Source organism: Nerophis ophidion, linkage group LG08 (genome assembly GCF_033978795.1).
Source record: "Nerophis ophidion isolate RoL-2023_Sa linkage group LG08, RoL_Noph_v1.0, whole genome shotgun sequence".
Lineage (NCBI taxonomy): Eukaryota > Metazoa > Chordata > Actinopteri > Syngnathiformes > Syngnathidae > Nerophis > Nerophis ophidion.
The window spans coordinates 64,088,082-64,109,174 of record NC_084618.1 but is presented as its reverse complement, the minus strand read 5'-3'; the positions used below and the strand labels follow the sequence as shown (position 1 = coordinate 64,109,174).

Sequence of the window (21,093 nt, the reverse complement as noted above, 5' to 3'; positions counted from 1 at the left end):
GTCGCTTTCTCGGTCTGAATCGCTCTAGCTGCTGGTGGCTATGATTGTAAACAATGTGAGGAGCTCTACAACCCGTGACGTCACGCGCACATCGTCTGATACTTCCAGTACAGGCAAGGGTTTTTTATTAGCGACCAAAAGTTGCGAACTTTATCGTGGATGTTCTCTACTAAATCCTTTCAGCAAAAATATGGCAATATCGCGAAATGATCAAGTATGACACATGACCTGCCATCCCCGTTTAAATAAGAACATCTCATTTCAGTAGGCCTTTAGTTGTGTGGATTTTGTTGTTGTTAAGATCCTACTAGTCTGCAATGTAACGCCAGCAGTCTTGGAATGACTGAGGGGACCAAACATGTCCGACAAGGGCCAACTCCAGTGTAGTGTTGTATCAAAAACCAATTATTTTTGGGATGTGGTGAATTTACGTACCAGGATGAAAGCCGACCACCAGGTCTGGTTTGGATGCTTCCTCCTTCTCCACCAGCGCCTCCCAGAAGTGATGGTAGAGCCCCTTATAGGCGCTGATGTAGACCCTCTGCTTGGGCCCGAAGGCCGTGAGCGGCGGCCTCATGATGGGTCCGTCCACCACCTCCGGTCCCACCATGACCACTTCCACGCCCTGGTGTCCCGGGAACATGTGGCTCAGCTCGTCATAGTCGCTCAGTCGGGCTCCCATGGTCTCGTTATGTGAGGCCCCCACTATGTGGATGGTGAGGGGTCTGGAGTGAGGGTCCAGTTGATAGTGCCGCACGGCGACGGCCACTGTGAGGACCCGGGAGAGGAATTCGCTCTGGATTCGCCACACGGACTGACGCAGGTCAGGGTCCTGTGGTCTGGGCCTGCTGGCGTTTCTCCAGAGGAGCTCCATGTTGCTGCTCGACAAGACGGCGTCCAGGCGGGTGGTGAGGTGCTCCTCCTGCAGGGGGAGCCAGTCCTGCCAGGTCTTGACCTCGGCTGCAGGCTTGGACCACTGGTCGGTAGGAAGTGGAAGATCTCCTGTAAGAATTGGAACTTTACTTCGACTGAATCTTCTTCATGTTGTCTCTTCCTGGCTACTCACCAGTGAACATCAGCCACTCCACCAGTCTGTCAATGGCCACCAGACGCAGCGTCTTGCACACCTTTTTATGCTCTGGCCAGTTGTTGACCTGACAGGCTTTGGTGCAGTAGTACACATTTAGACACCTGTCAGCATGCAAGGGATTATAAAAAAAAACCCATCTATAATTTGTATAAGATATAAAACCAACAACAAAAACATGAAATATCATGCACATTTATGTAAATTAACAGCAGAGAATCATATGTAGTTGGAAAAAACATGTCGCAACATACAGTATCTAGTGTTAAAACAACCACATATAATACACATTTACAGTAGTTGGGGAAAGTGCATCAAAAATGATTTTTTTTTTCTACAAAAAATATATAAATAAAAAAATGGTATTGATTAAAATAGATTAATGTATTTTACTATGTATTATATTTAACAAATAATATATGGTTTATCAGCATATAACAATGATAAGAATAATATTAAAATAATAATAATCATCATAAAATGATAAAAAATTATTGGTTTGAAAAGAATTAAAATATTATAAATAAATACTATGAAATAAAATAGTAATAAAATGGATGTAGAGTTTATTAGCATGGAGAGTAATAATAATAATATATTGGTTTTAATAGGATTTACATTTTATACCATAAAGTAGGTAAAAAATTTATGTACAACATGTTGGTATGCATATTGATAACAAAAAAAATAGTAGTATATTAACTAAAATAGTATATTGGTTTCAAAAGGATCGAAATATTGTACTATAAAATACAATAGGTGCATAAGTAATTCAACAAAGATGTATAAAGCAATGCTAATAATAATAATAATGTAAAAAACAAAACAATAAAATGCTAAAAAAAAATATAGTGGTTTGAAAAGGATTATACTGTACTATGAAATAAAATAGCAACAAAATGTATGGAGAGTTTATTAGTATGGGTAGTAATAATAATAATATATTGGTTTTAAAATGATTTACATTTTATACTATAAAATAGGTACGGTATGAATGTACGGCATGTTGGTATGCATATTAATAATAATAAAAAAAAGTAGTATAAAAACTAAAATAATATTGGTTTTAAAAGGATTTAAATATTGTACTATGAAATAAAATAGGTACATAATTAATTTAACAAATATTTATCAGTATAAAACAATGCTAGTAATAATAATAATAAAAATAATAATATTGATAGAATAAAATAAAAATATAGTGGTATGAAAAGGATTAAAATATTGTACTATGAAATAAAATAGCAACAAAATGGATGGAGAGTTTATTAGTATGGATTGTAATAATAATATTATCTTGATTTTAAAATGATTTACATGTTCTACTATAAAATAGGTACAAAACGAATGTACGACATTTTGGTATGCATGTTAATAATACAAAAAATAGTAATATAATAACTAAAATAATATATTGGTTTTAAAAGGATTGAAATTGGGGCGGTATAGCTCGGTTGGTAGAGTGGCCGTCCCGGCAACTTGAGGGTTCCAGGTTCGATCCCCACTTCCACCATCCTAGTCACTGCCGTTGTGTCCTTGGGCAAGACACTTTACCCACCTGCTCCCGGTGCCACACCCACACTGGTTTAAATGTAACTTAGATATTGGTTTTTCACTATGTAAAGCGCTTTGAGTCACTAGAGAAAAGCGCTATATTAATATAATTCACTTCACTTCAAATATTGTACTATAAAATAAAATAGGTACATAATTAATTTAACAAAGATTTATCAGTATAAAATAATACTAATAGTTATAATAATATTTAAAAAATAATGATGATAAAATGCTAAAAATGTAATGGTTTGAAAAGGATTAAAATATTGTACTATGAAAAAAAAAGTAACAAAATGGATGTAGAGTTTATTAGTATGGAGAGTAATAATAATAATATATTGGTTTTAATAGGATTTATATTTTATATTATAAAATGGGTACAAAATGAATGTACGGCATGTTGGTATGCATATTAGTAATGAAAAAAATAGTAGTACGGCGAGGCGCAGTGGGGAGAGTGGCTGTGCGCAACCCGAGCGTCCCTGGTTCAATTCCCGCCTAGTCACGTCCTTTGTGTCCTGAGCAAGACACTTCACCCTTGCTCCTGATGGGTGCTGGTTGGCGCCTTGCATGGCAGCTCCCTCCATCAGTGTGTGAATGTGTGTGTGAATGGGTGAATGTGGAAGTAGTGTCAAAGCGCTTTGAGTACCTTGAAGGTAGAAAAGCGCTATACAAGTACAACCCATTTATTTATTCATTTAGTATGATAACTAAAATAGTATATTGGTTTTAAAAGGGCCTACCGAGGATGTCGTAGTGGTTTGTGTTGTGGTTTGTGCAGCCCTTTGAGACACTAGTGATTTAGGGCTATATAAGTAAACTTTGATTGATTGATTGATTGATTCAAATATTGTACTATAAAATAGGTACATAACTAATTTAACAAAGATGTATAAAACAATGTTAATCATAGTAATAATAACAATAATATAAAAAAATACTAAAACATTAAAATGCTAAAAATATAGTGGTTTTCGAAAAGGATTAAAATATTGTACTATGAAATAAAATAGCAAAAAAATGGATGGAGAGTTTATTAGTATAAATAGTAATAATAATAACATATTGGTTTTAAAAGGATTTACATTTTATACTATAAAATAGGTACACAATGAATGTACGGCATGTTAGTATGTATATTAATAATATAAAAAAATGGTAGTATAATAACTAAAATAATATATTGGTTTTCAAATGATTGAAATATTGTACTATAAAATAGGTACATAATTAGTTTAACAAACATTAATTAGTATAAAACAATGCTAATAATAATAATAATATTGAAATAATAATAATACAATGATAAAAATATATTGGTCTGAAAAGGATTAAAATATTGTACCATGAAATAAAATAGCATCAAAATTAATGTACAGTTCATTAGTATGGATAGTAATAATAATAATAATAATAGAAATAATAATATTGGTTTTCAAAGGTTTAAATATTGAACTATAAAATATGTACCAAATTGGTATTCATATTAATAATAAAAATAATAATACTAGAATAATAATAACTAAAATAATATATTGGTTTTAAAATGATTGAAATATCGCATTATAAAATAAAATAGGTACATAATGAATATACGGTTTATCAGTATGAATCGTATTAATAAATATAATAATAGTAATAATAATTATATGTTGGTTTTAAAGGCTTTAAATAGTGTACTATTAAATAGGTACATAATGTACGGCTTTAGTATGGAAACAATAATTAAAAGAAACAATACTTTATTTTATTGACATTATTATTACAGTAATTTAAATATATCAAACTATAGTACCGAAAATATATGTACATAAAAATGGTGTTCATATGTTTACCGTTCAACCATAAAACTACCATAACTTCCAAACCATGGATATTTTGAAAATGATGCAGCAACATTTACCATGAAAAATGTATTTTGTCAATTCAGTGATTTGTTTCAAATACATAATTCAATAAATACAAGAAATAATGATATAGATTGTGACAAATTACAGGGGAAGGGAATTCACTTGGCCTCACTTGTGGCAGTTTACATGAAACGTGAAACAAATTGGGGTGGGTGCATTATCCGCTTAAGCCACCGGACGGCAGTAGAGTGTTGAATATCTTAAAATGCATTCTGTAAAAATTCCAACTTTAACCACAGTGTCAGTTGCTATGTGGAGTGGCGCTTTCCATCATTTTCAGCAGGCTGCATTTGCAAATGCAACCCACCCCACCTTCCTCTCACGCGAGATCCGTCCAGCCAGGAATAGGGCCTTATAAATCCTTTCCCTACCCGACTATTATTCGGATTTCCGAGTATTTCACATTTTGGAGCGTCCATTTAAACGTCACGTGTGACGCCAACTCAGCACTCTCACCTTGTTCAGGTGTACCTAATGCTGCGGCCTACCACGTCTCCTCAAAATAACAGTTGCACGGCCGACTGCAATACAGTATCGTGCAATATGTGCACATTTACCGGAACGTGCACACATTGTGTACTTGTCACTCAAATTGAGATGTGTCAGTGTGAAGAGAATGATAAAAACATTTATATTTTAATTACAATCTGCGATAAAACATCAGCTGCTACCAATAAGTACCTCTGAGAGAGACAGAGGCAGCTGGGAATTTTTAGTGCGTGTGTGTGTGTGTGTGTGTGTGTGTGTGTGTGTGTGTGTGTGTGTGTGTGTGTGTGTGTGTGTGTGTGTGTGTGTGTGTGTGTGTGTGTGTGTGTGTGTGTGTGTGTGTGTGTGAGCTCCAAACTCACTTGGGACAGCTTTTCCAATTACCAACTCCCAGTTTGGGAAAAAGAAAAAAAAAAAACTGATTTTTTTGGGTGAAAGGTTAACATGAGGTTTAGCAGTAAAGTGTGTGTTAAAATAGAAGTAAGGGTCCCTCTACAGTTTTGAGGCACTATTTACTATATTAATGATCTACTGTATATTGTGTATTTTGATCAGAAACTTAACTACAGCACAAACATACATTAAAAAATAAATAAATAAATAAAATACAGTGGGGCAAAAAAAGTATTTAGTCAGCCACCGATTGTGCAAGTTCTCCCACTTAAAATGATGACAGAGGTCTGTAATTTTCATCAAAGGTACACTTCAACTGTGAGAGACAGAATGTGAAAAAAAAATCCAGGAATTCACATTGTAGGAATTTAAAAAATTTGGGGGGTAAATTATGGTGGAAAATAAGTATTTGGTCAACCATTCAAAGCTCTCACTGATGGAAGGAGGTTTTGGCTCTTAGCAGAAAAACAGCCCCAAAGCATGATGTTTCCACCCCCATGCTTCACAGTAGGTTTGGTGTTCTTGGGATGATTTGAGTTTATACCAAAATGGATACATGGATGATACAGCAGAGAATTGGGAGAATGTCATGTGGTCAGATGAAACCAAAATATAACTTTTTGGTATAAACTCCACTCGTCGTGTTTGGAGGAAGAAGAATACTGAGTGGCATCCCAAGAACACCATACCTACTGTGAAGCATGGGGGTGGAAACATCATGCTTTGGGGCTGTTTTTCTGCTTAGGGGACAGGACGATTGACCTGTGTTAAGGAAATAATAAATGGGGCCGTGTATCGTGAGATTTTGAGGCAAAACCTCCTTCCATCAGTGAGAGCTTTGAATAGTTGACCAAATACTTATTTTCCACCATAATTTACAAATAAATTCTTTAAAATTCCTACAATGTGAATTCTTGGATTTTTTTTCAAATTCTGTCTTTCACAGTTGAAGTGTACTTATGATGAAAATTACAGACCTCTGTCATCATTTTAAGTGGGAGAACTTGCACAATCGGTGGCTGACTAAATACTTTTTTGCCCCACTGTATATATACACACACATATATATTTTAGGTTTGCACAGCAAACACAACATAACGTGTCCATCAAGAGCATTGGACACTTGTACGTAGGGTTGTACGGTATACCTGTATTAGTATAGTAACGCGGTACTAATTAATCATATTCTGTACTATACCGCATCTGAAAAGTACCGGTCTTGTAACGACTTGGTATCGGACTGATACCAAAATGTGTGGTATCATCCAAAACTAATGTAAAGTATCAAACAACAGAATAATAAGTGATTATTACATTTTAACAGAAGTGTAGATAGTACATGTTTAAAGAGAAAATTAGCCGATAATAACAGTAAATGAACACATAGTTTAATAATTCATTTTTACAGTTTGTCCCTCATAATTTTGACAAAATAATAGAATGGAAAATGACACAAAATGTTACTGCATATGTCAGCAGCTAAATTAGGAGCCTTTGTTTGTTTACTTACGACTAAAAGACAAGTTCAATCAATCAATCGTTTACTTATATAGCCCTAAATCACTAGTGTCTCAAAGGGCTGCACAAACAACTACGACATCCTCGGTAGGCCCACATAAGGGCAAGGAAAACTCACACCCAGTGGGACGTCGGTGACAATGATGACTATGAGAACCTTGGAGAGGAGGAAAGCAATGGATGTCGAGCGGGTCTAACATGATACTGTGAAAGTTCAATCCATAATGGATCCAACACAGTCGCAAGAGTCCAGTCCAAAGCGGATCCAACACAGCAGCGAGAGTCCCGTTCACAGCGGAGCCAGCAGGAAACCATCACAAGCGGAGGCGGATCAGCAGCGCAGAGATGTCCCCAGCCGATACACAGGCAAGCAGTACATGGCCACCGGATCGGACCGGACCCCCTCCACAAGGGAGAATGGGACATAGGTGAAAAAGAAAAGAAACGGCAGATCAACTGGTCTAAAAAGGGAGTCTATTTAAAGGCTAGAGTATATAAATGAGTTTTAAGATGAGACTTAAATGCTTCTACTGAGGTGGCATCTCGAACTGTTACCGGGAGGGCATTCCAGAGTACTGGAGCCCGAAATGAAAAAGCCCTATAGCCCGCAGACTTTTTTTGGGCTTTGGGAATCACTAATAAGCCGGAGTCCTTTGAATGCAGATTTCTTGCCGGGACATATGGTACAATACAATCGGCAAGATAGGATGGAGCTAGACCGTGTAGTATTTTATACGTAAGTAGTAAAACCTTAAAGTCACATCTTAAGTGCACAGGAAGCCAGTGCAGGTGAGCCAGTACAGGTGAGCCAGTACAGGCGTAATGTGATCAAACTTTCTTGTTCTTGTCAAAAGTCTAGCAGCCGCATTTTGTACCAACTGTAATCGTTTAATGCTAGATATAGGGAGACCCGAAAATAATACGTTACAGTAGTCGAGGCGAGACGTAACAAACGCATGGATAATGATCTCAGCGTCTTTAGTGGACAGAATGGAGCGAATTTTAGCGATATTACGGAGATGAAAGAAGGCCGTTTTAGTAACGCTTTTAATGTTTACTTTTTTATTTAAGGACAAACTTCCAATAAGAAACATATGATTATTTTTTTTTATTCATATGTAAAAAAATTCATACATATGTAAAAAACATTTTTTTTTATTTTTTGTGGGAAAAAAAGAAGCTAATTATGCCATGTTTGGGGTACCTTTACTTAGAAAAGTAGAGAAAAGTATCGAAATCATTTTGGTACCGGTACCAAAATATTGGTATTGTGACAACACTACTTGTAGGTCGATCCAGCCGCACTATTACAATGCTAATATACGTTATCAACAAAATCATTAGGTTTTTATGCAAATATCTAATTATTACATATTGTGACTTTAAATATGTGCAATTAAGAAGGCTTTGATATACACCAAGAGACGTTTTGAATTGCTGATAAATGGCAAGAAAGTTTAACTTTAACTTTACACGTGATGATATTGGAGGTGTCCTGGCTGGTCCACCAGTATCACCAACTACTTAAGTAGCAGATTATGGCAATGACATATCTTTTATTACAAGCCAGCTTACTTTCCAGAATTTGATAATACTTTTGTGCCGTGGTAAAAGTATTACGTATTGTGACTTTAAACCAATGTGATAAAAAAACAGACCGATATGTAACCTCCAATAGACATTATGGGATGTTTTTTTTTTCTTGATAAATGTCAGTAAGTGAATTATGATTATAACACCTGAAGCACTAACACAATAAAAGGGGTGCCCTGGCTGGTCCATTAGGTATCACTGACCGCCACGCTAACATGACATTGCAGGTACTTAGAGAAATGCAATACTTCTTTTTACAAGCCAGCTTAGTCTCACAATTTCTATAATGCTCTTATGCTAAGAGAACAATATTACATATTGTGACTTTAAATCCATCTACCATAAACAGGGTGTTATCCAGTATAAACTCTGATATACATCAATAGGTTTTGGTTTTGTTTAAAAATGTCAGTAATGTCAGCAAAACAAAACTCAAAAGGTGTCCTGGCTGGTCCACCAGCATCACATTGAAGGTTATAATGGACATATGGCATATCTCTTCTCATATAACAGTGGACTATGAACATGATTAGAAAGCTGTTATGCTGAAGCCAGTTGTTGACATTGTGTTGCTTTAAATCCATGTAACAAATAAGATGGGATATGTGCGCTAAGTGAGTTTTAACTGGAATGTAAGTGTCAGAGTTAGTTTGTGTTGAACCCCAACATGCAGAGAAGGAGGCAGGCATTTAATGGGAAAACATGATTTAATTTAAATACTAAGACAAAAAAAACCAAAGGGTACGAAAAAAAAAGCGCGCTACGTGGGCGGGTAACAAACAAAAAGAGCTAGCATGGGAACTAGAAAATAAACGGAGCTTAGCATGGAAGCTAGCAAAAACAAAAAGGCCTAGCGTGGAAGCTAGCAGATCTCGAGCAGGAAACAGAAGTCGTACATGAAATATGAAAACAAACTTGGAAGCAGGTAACAAAAGGCAGTAAGCTAAAAACCGCAATCTTAATAAAGCATACCGTAACGCTCTATTGACAAAACACGACACGACAGGTAGCAACGACAGGAGCGACAATAATCCAGCACTGACTGGAGGAACAGAGCAGGTAAAATAGGACCGGGCTCATTGGCACCAGGTGTGGCCAGGTGCGCATCGGCCGCAGCTGAGAAGAAACAGCACACGGGGAACAAAACAGGAAACAGACAAAATAAGAGCGCTGACAGGAACTAAAAACAGGAAATACTAAACGCACACAGAGGAAAAACTAAAACACAAACAAACTGTCAGTGGCAAGCCTGAGAGTAAGAAGAAGAGGTGTCCTGGCTGGACCACCAGCATTACAGACCACAACTGTGGCAGATTGGAGCTTACTATAGAGACAATTTCTCTCTTTACAAACACAATACACCATTGTGTTTGTAAAGAGTTACAAACACAATGATGTATTTTTTTATGAAAGGTCTGATTCACACATATTGTTGCTTTAAATCCATGTAATAAATAACATGCAAAAAAAGTACATCACAGGATATGGGCTCTATGTGAGTTTTAACTGTAATATTAGCGTTGAGGCGAGCACTAACTCAACATACGACGTGTCCTGGCTGGTCCATCGGTATCATAGACCACAAAAGTGGCAGATTGGAGCTTACTACAGAGACAATTCCTCTCTTTAAAAACACAATGGTGTATTTTTTTAGTAAAGGTCTGATACACACATATTGTTGCTTTAAATCCATGTAATAAATAACATGCAAAAAAAGTACATTATGGGATATGGGCTCTGTGTGAGTTTTAACTGTAATATTAACTCAACATACGTTTCCTGGCTGGTCCATCAGTATCAGAGACCACAACAGTGGCAGATTGGAGCTTACTTTTGCGACAGTTCCTCTCTTGAAAAACACGATGGTGTATTTTTTATCAAAGCTCTGATTCCCACATATTGTTGCTTTAAATCCATGTAATAAATAACATGCAAAAAGAGTACATTACGGAATATGGGCTCTATGTGAGTTTTAACTGTAATATTAGCGTTGAGGCTAGCACTAACTCAACATACGACGTGTCCTGGCTGGTCCATCGGTATCATAGACCACAAAAGTGGCAGATTGGAGCTTACTACAGAGACAATTCCTCTCTTTAAAAACACAATGGTGTATTTTTTTAGTAAAGGTCTGATACACACATATTGTTGCTTTAAATCCATGTAATAAAAAACATGCAAAAAAAGTACATTACGGGATATGGGCTCTAAGTGAGTTTTAACTGTAATATTAACTCAACATACGTTTCCTGGCTGGTCCATCAGTATCAGAGACCACAACAGTGGCAGATTGGAGCTTACTTTTGCGACAGTTCCTCTCTTGAAAAACACGATGGTGTATTTTTTTATCAAAGCTCTGATTCACACATATTGTTGCTTTAAATCCATGTAATAAATAACATGCAAAAAGAGTACATTACGGAATATGGGCTCTATAGCGTTGAGGCTAGCACTAACTCAACATACGACGTGTCCTGGCTGGTCCACCAGTATCACAGACCACAACAGTGGCAGATTGGAGCTTACTATAGAGACAATTCCTCTCTTTACAAACACAATGGTGTTTTTTTTATTGATTTATGAAAGGTCTAATTCACACATATTGCTGCTTTAAATTCCTGTAATAAACAACACGCGAAAAAAGTACTGGGCTCTATGTGAGTTTTAACTGTAATATTAGTATTGGGATTAGCACTAACTCAACATATTATGTATCCTGGCTGGTCCATCAGGTGGAAGACTGGAGGTAAATAAGAAGACAATTTAAGAACACACAATGGCCTCGGTGCGGTTTTGTGAAAGGTGCCGTTACACAAATTTTATGTAAGTTATCACAAAACTTTGTGTTACATTGTATTCCCGGCGAGAAGACAAACTCTGTCTTTCAAGCTACCAAGAAGAAGGCTTGTAAAACGCCACTGTGTACGCTGGGAAGCAACATGAAGGTGTTCTGTTTCTTTCATGTATAGTAATCCACAGAAAGATTTTGTCTTGACCCAAGAACTACAAAAGCGGATAGGAAGCAGGACCAGACTCCCCTCCAGGCGACCTTTTCTGTGAACTATTTTACGACTTCTTCTTTGAACTGTTTTATTAACTTTTCTTTGAACTGTTGTAATTAAAGTTGATGGCTGTTTACGACCTTCGTCCCTTAGAAACAGCTGTTGCCATGTAATCAGGGTAAGTCCAAATAAAAGAGAAGGCGTACAATATTTCGCCAAAGTGTGATGGCGACTGTACAAGAGGACAGCCCAGATGCGCTCTCCTCAATTGAGCCAAATTTAATTATGTCTCCGTTTAATTCCTTGCTTCTTGTCTTGTTTAATAGATGTCATCAGTGTTTGAACCTGACAGGTGCGATTCTCACATATCGTTACTTTAGAGAACAATGACGTTTGACAAGTAATCGATCATCGTAATGGCCGACGAGTGTTGAATGCACAGAACTCTTAAGTGGGATTAGACGTAGACTTAGACAAACTTTTGATCCACAAGGGGAAATTGTCCCACACAGTAGCTCAGTTTCAAAGAATGGAAAGTGTAAGGATGTGAAGTGAAGTGAATTATATTTATATAGCGGTTTTTCTCTAGTGACTCAAAGTGCTTTTACATAGTGAAACCCAATATCGAAGTTACATTTAAACCAGTGTGGGTGGCACTGGGAGCAGGTGGGTAAAGTGTCTTGCCCAAGGACACAACGGCATTCACTAGGATGTCGGAAGCGGGGATTGAACCTGCAACCTTCAAGTTGCTGGCACGGCCACTCTACCAACCGATGGAAAGGATAAGGTACTAAGAAGACTAAAATATAACATGTATCTAATATTTACATATTATATACACAGTATATAATATGTACTATTGTATTATTATATGGTATTATGTTTTATGTGATATATACAATATATAACAAATCCAAATGACCATGTACAATATTACAGTATAATAATAATAATAATGATAAAAATCTGCAATAAGGTGGCGACTTGTACAGTGTGTAACCCACCTTCCGCCCGATTGTAGCTGAGATAGGCACCAGCGCCCCCTGCCACCCCAAAGTGGAATAAGCGGTAAAAAATGGATGGATGGATAATAATAATAATAATAATAATAATAATGATAAAGGGCAGTATAAAATAAAAGGTATGCTGTGTCCTGCCTGGTCCACCAGTACATTAGATGGCCAGACGCAATTTTTTTCAATCAGCCAGTCTTGCTATTTTTTCTTTTTTTATTTATTTTTTTCTTTTTCGGCAATCTTCACATAAAACAAAGAACAATAAGAAAAAAAAAAAAAACACTCATTTGAGCAATGATTGAGCCGAAAGTTTGTAGGTTGAAGCAACGCTTATATAAACCTACCCCATCACAACAAGAACAAGGTTCAAAATATATAAAATCTAAAACATGCTTCACTTATATTACTTTTTTTTTAAACAATATATAAGCAACATATATGTAGCACACGTCTCATATACACAGTTTAACATTTAAATCAAACATATACATTTGTACACTTTTATATATATATATATATATATATATATATTATATACACAATTTATTTAAATTCCATATAAAGTGGTAATATATACATTTTAATATAACCTATATGTATAATTATGAAATCATAAATGGTATTTATATACTTATTATATATTATTGTCTTTGTAAAACAATGTTTGCTCTTCTTTCTTATATTTACTAATGATAAATGATTTAAAAAGCTTTTTAAACTGGTTTATGTTGGTGCTGTGTTTTATTTCATCCTTTAAACAGTTCCATATTTTAACCCCTGCTATTGTTACACTCATTCGTTTCTGCGTTGTTCTACAATATTGGATCTTAAAAAGTAGTTCTCCTCTTAAATTATAATTCCCTTCTCTCTGTAAAAATCTTCTCTGTAACCCTGTTGGAAGTAAATCTTTACTTGCTTTATAAATCATTTGGGCAGTCTTGAGTTGGATGAGATCTGGTAGTTTTAAATCAAATGTTTTTATAAATAATCCATTATAAACTGCATCATATCATCACAATGGTTATGATGCAGCTTTTTTAGTCAGATTATCAGCCAGTCATGTTGTTTCTTTAAATCCCCATCATAAAAAAGTAGGCTGTAAAGTCTGCCGCGGCGTGTTCGGGCATTAGAAACATCAGTAAGTGTGTTTTATATGCTGCAGAGTTCCAGCGAGATGAGTCACAGTCAGAAAGTCTCAGCTTTATTTACACCTGGACATCTTCCATCATGGCCAGCGATGTCAGAATGCAGTTTAGTCCTGCTTTCACTTGACGCCGCGTGCTAATCAGCCGGGTGCATCCGTGCAAAATATCCAACTCACTTGACACAACGCTTCAGCTTCTGACCCTCGCTCAGGTGTTCTGGAAGTTTGTTGCAGGCGGTGCAGAATTTGAAGGTCTCTTCCATCTTCTGGAACATCTCTCTGTGGTTGCGGAAGCCGATTCCTTCGGTCTGACCGTCCAGGGCGGCCCTGCTCGGACACGGGCGGAACGCTTCACATGGGTTCTGGGTCAGGTGGTGTGTCAACGCCTGGTGTGGTTCCTACCTGTACTGTCCATAGTCGGACAGGTTGAGCTTGTTGAGGATCACCTTGGAGAGACCCGGGACGTTAGAGTCCAGGGAGAAGAAGCCGGACTGGTCAGAGAAGACGCTGTCGTTGCTGGGAGTGAAGGATTGTGGGAGAGCTGGGATCTGTGACGCCATTGTAGGATTCTATCCTTCCCGATGAGGACTGAAGCCGAGTGAAGTGCAATACAATTAATAATAATACGAATATACAATAAGAACAAAAACTACACATGCTTTTAAATTATTTAATAATAGCTCACAATATTCCTAATATTAATTTAAATTATTATTTTTTTAACGGTAATGAAAATGACAACAATAATGGTAAATGGGTTATACCTGTATAGCACTTTTCTACCTTCAAGGTACTCGAAGTGCTTTGACACCATACTTGCCAACCCTCCCGGATTTTATGGGAGACTCACGAAATTCAGCGCCTCTCCCGAAAACCTCCCAGAAGAAATTTTCTCCCGAAAATCTCCCGAAATTCAGCCGGAGCTGGAGGCCACGACCCCTCCGGCTCCATGCGGACATGAGTGGGGACAGCCTGTTTTCACGTCCGCTTTCCTGTTATATAAACAGCTTGCCTGCCCAATCACGTTACAACATTTACGGATTTGAATAAAAAAACGCACACACAAGGAGACGAAGCAGAAGAACAAGGAAGTTACAGCCACGGCGACGCCGTCTATAATAGAGTGATTCTATGTTTTCTGTTGCCATCTCCTGGTGAATGTTGGCTATAGCGTTATGGGGTTGTTTTTTGATTGGCCAACGATTTACGTGGTGTTGCACACCTGACGGCAAGTGACTCTCGCCAGTATGCAAATGGGAAAACAAAGGTTACTCAAATAGTGAAATGTAAGTGTTTTTTTGTTTTTTTTTAGTAACCAGCAAGCACAGTACAGTTAGTAGAACAACTTTGTTTTTATTACTGTGTATTTGATAGGTGCCGTCTGAAATTCAACTATTTCTTTTATTTATACATATAATAAAATAAATATATATAGCTAGAATTCACTGAAAGTCAAGTATTTCATACATTTATATATGAAATATATATGACATACTCGACTTGGTGAATTATACTCCTCCCCTCTTAACCACGCCCCCCGCCCGTACCACGCCCGTACCACGCCCCAACCACGCCTCAGGGCCATCCCCGACCACGCCTCCCACCCCCCGAAATTGGAGGTCTCATGGTTGGCAAGTACGTTTGACACTATTTCCACATTCACCCATTCACACGCTGATGGCGGGAGCTGCCATGCAAGGCCCTAACCAGGACCCATCAGGTGCAAGGGTGAAGTGTCTTGCTTAAGGACACAACGGACATGACTGGGTTGGTAGAAGGTGGGGATTGAATCAGGAACCCTCAGGTTGCTGGCACGGCCACTCTCCCAACAGTGCCACGCCGTCCTCAATAAATAGTCATAGTTTTATTATACAACCAGTAAGCCGGTAACACTTTAGTATGGGGAACATATTCACCATTACTAACTCTAATCCTAACTCTAACCCTCTAACACTAACTCTAACCAAATAACTCTAAATTAAGGCATTGTTACTTAGAATGTGTTCCCCATACTAAAGTGTTACCATATTTTTATACTTTTTATATAAGGCCCTAACCACGGCCCATCAGGAGCAGGGGTGAAATGTCTTGCTCAAAGACACAACGGACATGACGAGGTTGGTAGAAGGTGGGGATTGAACCAGGAACCCTCAGGTTGCTGGCTTGGCCACTTCTCCCAACTACGCCACACCGTCCCCCTATAATAAAATAAATCAATAAAACATTTATAAATACAGGCATTTAAAAGATGCCTATATGAAACACATCACAATTAATTAATAAATCAAGATATTCTCGGGGAATAAATGAGCAAAATTCTGGATTTTAAACTAAAGATATATTTTTTTAAATAATAAATTGAACAGCTCACGACACTCCTATTAAAAAGGTATTAAATCATTATTTCTGTACTTGTTTGAATAATTATGAAAAGGACAACAATAAGAAAACATATGAACACAAAAAAATGAAGTGTATTAATAATTAAACACATATTGAACGAAATCACCATCAAAATACATTTTTGGTAATTGTAGAAATTATTATAATTACTTTTATAATTATTATTATTATAATTCAAGATAGCAAGAGTAAACCCCCTTTATAAAAAAGGAAGCAAATAAGAACCTGGTAACTACCGACCTGTTTCTATTCTCAGTTCCATTTCGAAAGTAATGGAGAAAATAGTTTATGAACAGGTTGATAGATACCTTGCTACTAGTAAACTAATGTACAAATTCCAATCCGGCTTCAGAACTAACCACTCCACTGACACATGCCTTCTCTATCTGACCGACCACATTAAACATGAGGTGGACGCGGGAAAATACTGCGGCATGGTCATGCTGGACATTCAGAAGGCCTTTGACACCGTTAACCACGCTATACTGTTGGATAAGCTCCGAGCAATCGGATTCGACGAAACCTCATCAAGCTGGATGCAATCTTACTTGGAGGGGAGGAAACAGGTGGTAGAGGTGAACGGCACCATGTCCCCTCCCCTCTCAGTCCCCCAAGGCGGTATACTAGGACCTTTACTGTTCCTAATATACGTAAATGACATGCCATCAGCATGCCACTGTGAATTGTTCCTGTATGCGGATGACTCGGCCCTGCTGGTATCCGGCAAGGACAAGTCACAGGTGTAACAAATCCTCAGTGCTGAACTCCTCAATATTTGCACCTGGCTCGCTGACAACAAGCTATCCATACACTTAGGTAAAACGGAATCCATCTTATTTGGGTCCCATATCAAACTTAAGAAGGTCAGTGACTTCACTATAAAAGTGGGTGACATTGTTATCACCAGGAAGGATGAGATCACCTACCTAGGTTCCATTCTAGAGGCTAATCTTTCCTGTGATAAAATGGCAACCAAGGTGATCAAAAAGGTCAACCAAAGAACGAGATTCCTCTACAGAATCTCCTCTCTGGTCAACAAAAGCACCTTGAGGATTCTAGCGGGAACTCTCATTCAACCCTTCTTCGATTACGCTTGCACCTCCTGGTACCCCAGCACCTCCAAAACCCTCAAATCTAGACTCCAAACATCCCAGAATAAACTAATCCGGTTACTTTTAGACCTCCACCCCAGATCACACCTCAATTCAACCCACTTCTCCAAAGTGGGCTGGCTCAGGGTGAAGGACAGAGTAAAACAACTTGCACTGAGCCTAGTCTATAAAATCCGCTACACCTCCTTGATACCGAAGTACATGTCAAATTACTTCCTTAACGTAAATGACCGCCATAACCACAACACCAGGAGCAGCTCCACAAACCACGTTAAACCCAGATTCCGATCTAACAAAGGTCTTAACTCATTCTCTTTCTATGCCACATCAATGTGGAATGCACTCCCAACAGGTATAAAAGTAAGTGCATCTCTATCCTCCTTCAAAACCGCTCTAAAACAACACCTCCAGGCAACTTCAACACTTTACTAATACCCTCCTCCATTCACATCCCATCTCCCCGGATTATAAACAACTCAAATGTACTTCTAATGTATATACTTGTTCTTATGCTATCTGAACTCACTATGTTCCCTGCTGGCTGTACATATCCTACTAAATAAGACCTACACTGTTTGTTTCAATGTCCACATTTCTCTGTTGATGCAATTGTTGATGACTGAAGTTCTGATATCAACCAAAGCTCCTCATCCCACCCCCCGGATTGTAAATAATGTAAATAATTCAATGTATATACTATGATGATTAACTTGTGTGATGACTGTATTATGTTGATAGTATATATTTGTACCATGAATTGATTAACCTGGACCCCGACTTAAACAAGTTGAAAAACTTATTCGGGTGTTACCATTTAGTGGTCAATTGTACGGAATATGTACTGAACTGTGCAATCTACTAATAAAAGTATCAATCAATCAATATAATGTTGTTGTATTATTATTATTTATAAAGCAAAACCAATACGAATTAGTCATTGAAAATTCAATATGAAATCACATCATTCTCAGTGAAAACATTGTGCCTAAAAAAATTAAGAATAAATAAAAAATGTATATATATATATGACATATATATAGGGGGTTAAATCACCAAAAATACATACACATAAATATATATACATATGTATATGTATATATATACATACATATATACATATACATACATATACATATATATATATATATATATATATATATATATATATATATATATATATATATATATATATATAGCCTGATATCATTCCTATGTTTGTTTAAATATTACTGCTTATAATAACATGCATATACAAAAAGGGAATTATCATTATATAATAATATATTAGTAATCTTTTATGACACTGAATATAATTTTAGTTATATAGAAATAGCTATGTTTTTAAATTAACTTATCCTTCTGAATAAATCACAACTACTTCCATAATGAAATTGCATAATTACTCAAATTATAATTGTTTAATTTTCCTCTTTCATACACTTTATAGCAGTCATTCATTCAACATATTCATTTTCTACACTTAAGTTTATGAAACAAACCAATAATGATCATCACACATAAAGGAGCCATATGTAGAAATGAAAAAATCATTTTTAAATACCTCTATAACTGATGACGGTAGTTCAGCCGGGATAAGCTCATTTCAAAATTAGATTTAGAGCCCTGAAATCTTGGTATTGTTTTAATTTCAATGCCCCGCCCGCCCTCCACCATTTGACCAATTAGAAAGTCCAAGAGTGTATCACATCCAGGTTGCCAGTTACACACCACTACTGCCACTGGTAAAGTTACTAAACATGTCAAACCTTGGTAAATCTAACAGGCCATGTTACGATTCTCAACTTATTCACGACAAAGCCAAGAACAAAACGAAGATTTGTATTGGGGATGCCTTTGAAAGATGGAAGACGATTGAAGGCGGAAAATATTTTTTTCATCTGACGCCAAACATGCTAATTTCTTCCTTGATAGGTAAGTCAGGCATTTACGTTTTAAAATTGCTTGTAATAAATAGAAATGGACATTTGGTATGTAAACTATATTGTCCAATACTGTCTATGGTCTTGTCTAACAAAGCTGGTATGTTCGTGCATCGAATGCTTAGTGTGATGGTGCTTCGCTCCTAGTGTAATGCTTAGCATGCTTGCCCAGTCAATGACACATCGGCTATCAGGGGAAATATATGCCCGTTAGCCTGCCTGTATGTCGATGTATCATCCAACTGACAGGGCAACATATATTTTGGACAAATAAAACCTATGTGGATATGTGTAGGGTCAGTGGCTATTTCACTCTCAAAATGCTGAGATGAGTAAATGCATCAAAAAGTGACATCAGTGTGTAAAGGATATCACCACATGGGCTCAGGAACACTTCAGAAAACCACTGTCAGTAACTACTGTTCGTCGCTACATCCGTAAGTGCAAGTTAAAACTCTACTATGCAAAGCGAAAGCCATTTATCAACAACACCCAGAAATTCCTCCAATAAAACCTGCGTGGATATGTGTAGGGTCAGTGGCTATTTCACTCTCAAAATGCTGAGCTGAGTAAATGCATCAAAAAGTGACATCAGTGTGTAAAGGATATCACCACATGGGCTCAGAAACACTTCAGAAAACCACCGTCAGTAACTACAGTTCGTCGCTACATCTGTAAGTGCAAGTTAAAACTCTACTATGCAAAGCGAAAGCCATTTATCAACAACACCCAGAAATTCCACCAATAAAACCTGCGTGGATATGTGTAGGGTCAGTGGCTATTTCACTCTCAAAATGCTGAGCTGAGTAAATGCATCAAAAAGTGACATCAGTGTGTAAAGGATATCACCACATTGGCTCAGAAACACTTCAGAAAACCACCGTCAGTAACTACAGTTCGTCGCTACATCTGTAAGTGCAAGTTAAAACTCTACTATGCAAAGCGAAAGCCATTTCTCAACAACACCCAGAAATTCCGCCAACTTTACTGGGTTTGGGTTTTGTACATATATTTTGATGGTGGTCCGTGCGGCCAAAGTAGACATTTTAACAGGATAATGCCAACAATTTGTCTCGACTTCAGACTAAAATACTGCTGTGGATTGCCATTTGAAGTTCCTAGGGAGTAGGATTCGGATTCAGCTGCATATCTGGCAACCTCAGTCATGGAGAGTGGGGACTACAGAATTTTAAAGGTGATTGCAGTACCATTTCTGGCCACATTACTACATATGGCTCCTTTAAAGCGTCCATCAGATTGCTGAGAGGTCACCCTTAAGATTATTATAACTTTTTGTTGTTTTTTTGTACTATTGGTGAAAGTATTGCAGCAGTCACAGCCAATATGTTTATTTAGTGCATAACTCGCGTTCCAAATGAACACTTTTCTATTTTTAAGATGTTCATGCATGCTTTGACCCCAAAATTAGAGCAGAATTAGAATGCCTCATATCTATATGAGCAGCAGTCCTTGCACTATTTCACCCCGAACCTTATCACATTTTTAGCTGCCAGCGCCTGTCCAGTCTCAGATGAGTCACAGCACACACCAAACAGCAGCACATATCTCCTACCTTTTGGTTCCGGGCAGAGACCTCTTTCTTCTGGAGGTCGTCGCTTGCTTCTTGCTGCAGGATTGAGGTGATTGACAGCTCCTCATGTAGGGTGTCATCCTCTCAGCGAGCCCTCACGGCCTGTAACTAATGTCCCTCCAGGGGGGCCAGATAAGGGTGAGAAGGTAGCTGAGTTTTGGGGGGGGGGGGGCGGGGGGCGGAGAGTCAGACAGGCACGGAAAACACTAAAAAGCAGGACAGAAATACATGTTTAGAAAGACAAAGGGGAGGAGACTCTGAAAGGGGGAATGTCTGAAGTTAAGACACATGTCCTGAAGAAAGGAAACAGCAACATTTCAGGCAACTGTTAAGATGAAGGC

General features: G+C 37.4%; 1 protein-coding gene across 5 annotated transcripts in view; it reads right to left on the bottom strand.

Moving 5' to 3' along the window:
• The window catches only part of LOC133558160 (putative protein MSS51 homolog, mitochondrial), a 38,336-nt gene extending 17,458 nt beyond the window's left edge, over positions 1–20,878 (bottom strand). For 3 of the 5 annotated variants that reach the window (XM_061909332.1, XM_061909329.1, XM_061909331.1), the window contains exons 1-5: positions 20,735–20,878; positions 14,109–14,294; positions 13,884–14,033; positions 1,067–1,191; positions 436–1,002 (exon numbers count right to left, since the gene is read on the bottom strand). In XM_061909332.1, coding sequence (XP_061765316.1) covers positions 436–1,002; positions 1,067–1,191; positions 13,884–14,033; positions 14,109–14,266 — 1,000 coding nt within the window. In that variant the 5' untranslated portion in view covers positions 14,267–14,294; positions 20,735–20,878. Of the gene's footprint in view, positions 1–435; positions 1,003–1,066; positions 1,192–13,883; positions 14,034–14,108; positions 14,295–14,470; positions 14,682–20,734 lie in introns of those variants that run through there. The other 2 variants (XM_061909330.1, XM_061909333.1) reach the window with 2 other exon arrangements.
• Between the last annotated feature and the right edge of the window lie 215 nt (positions 20,879–21,093).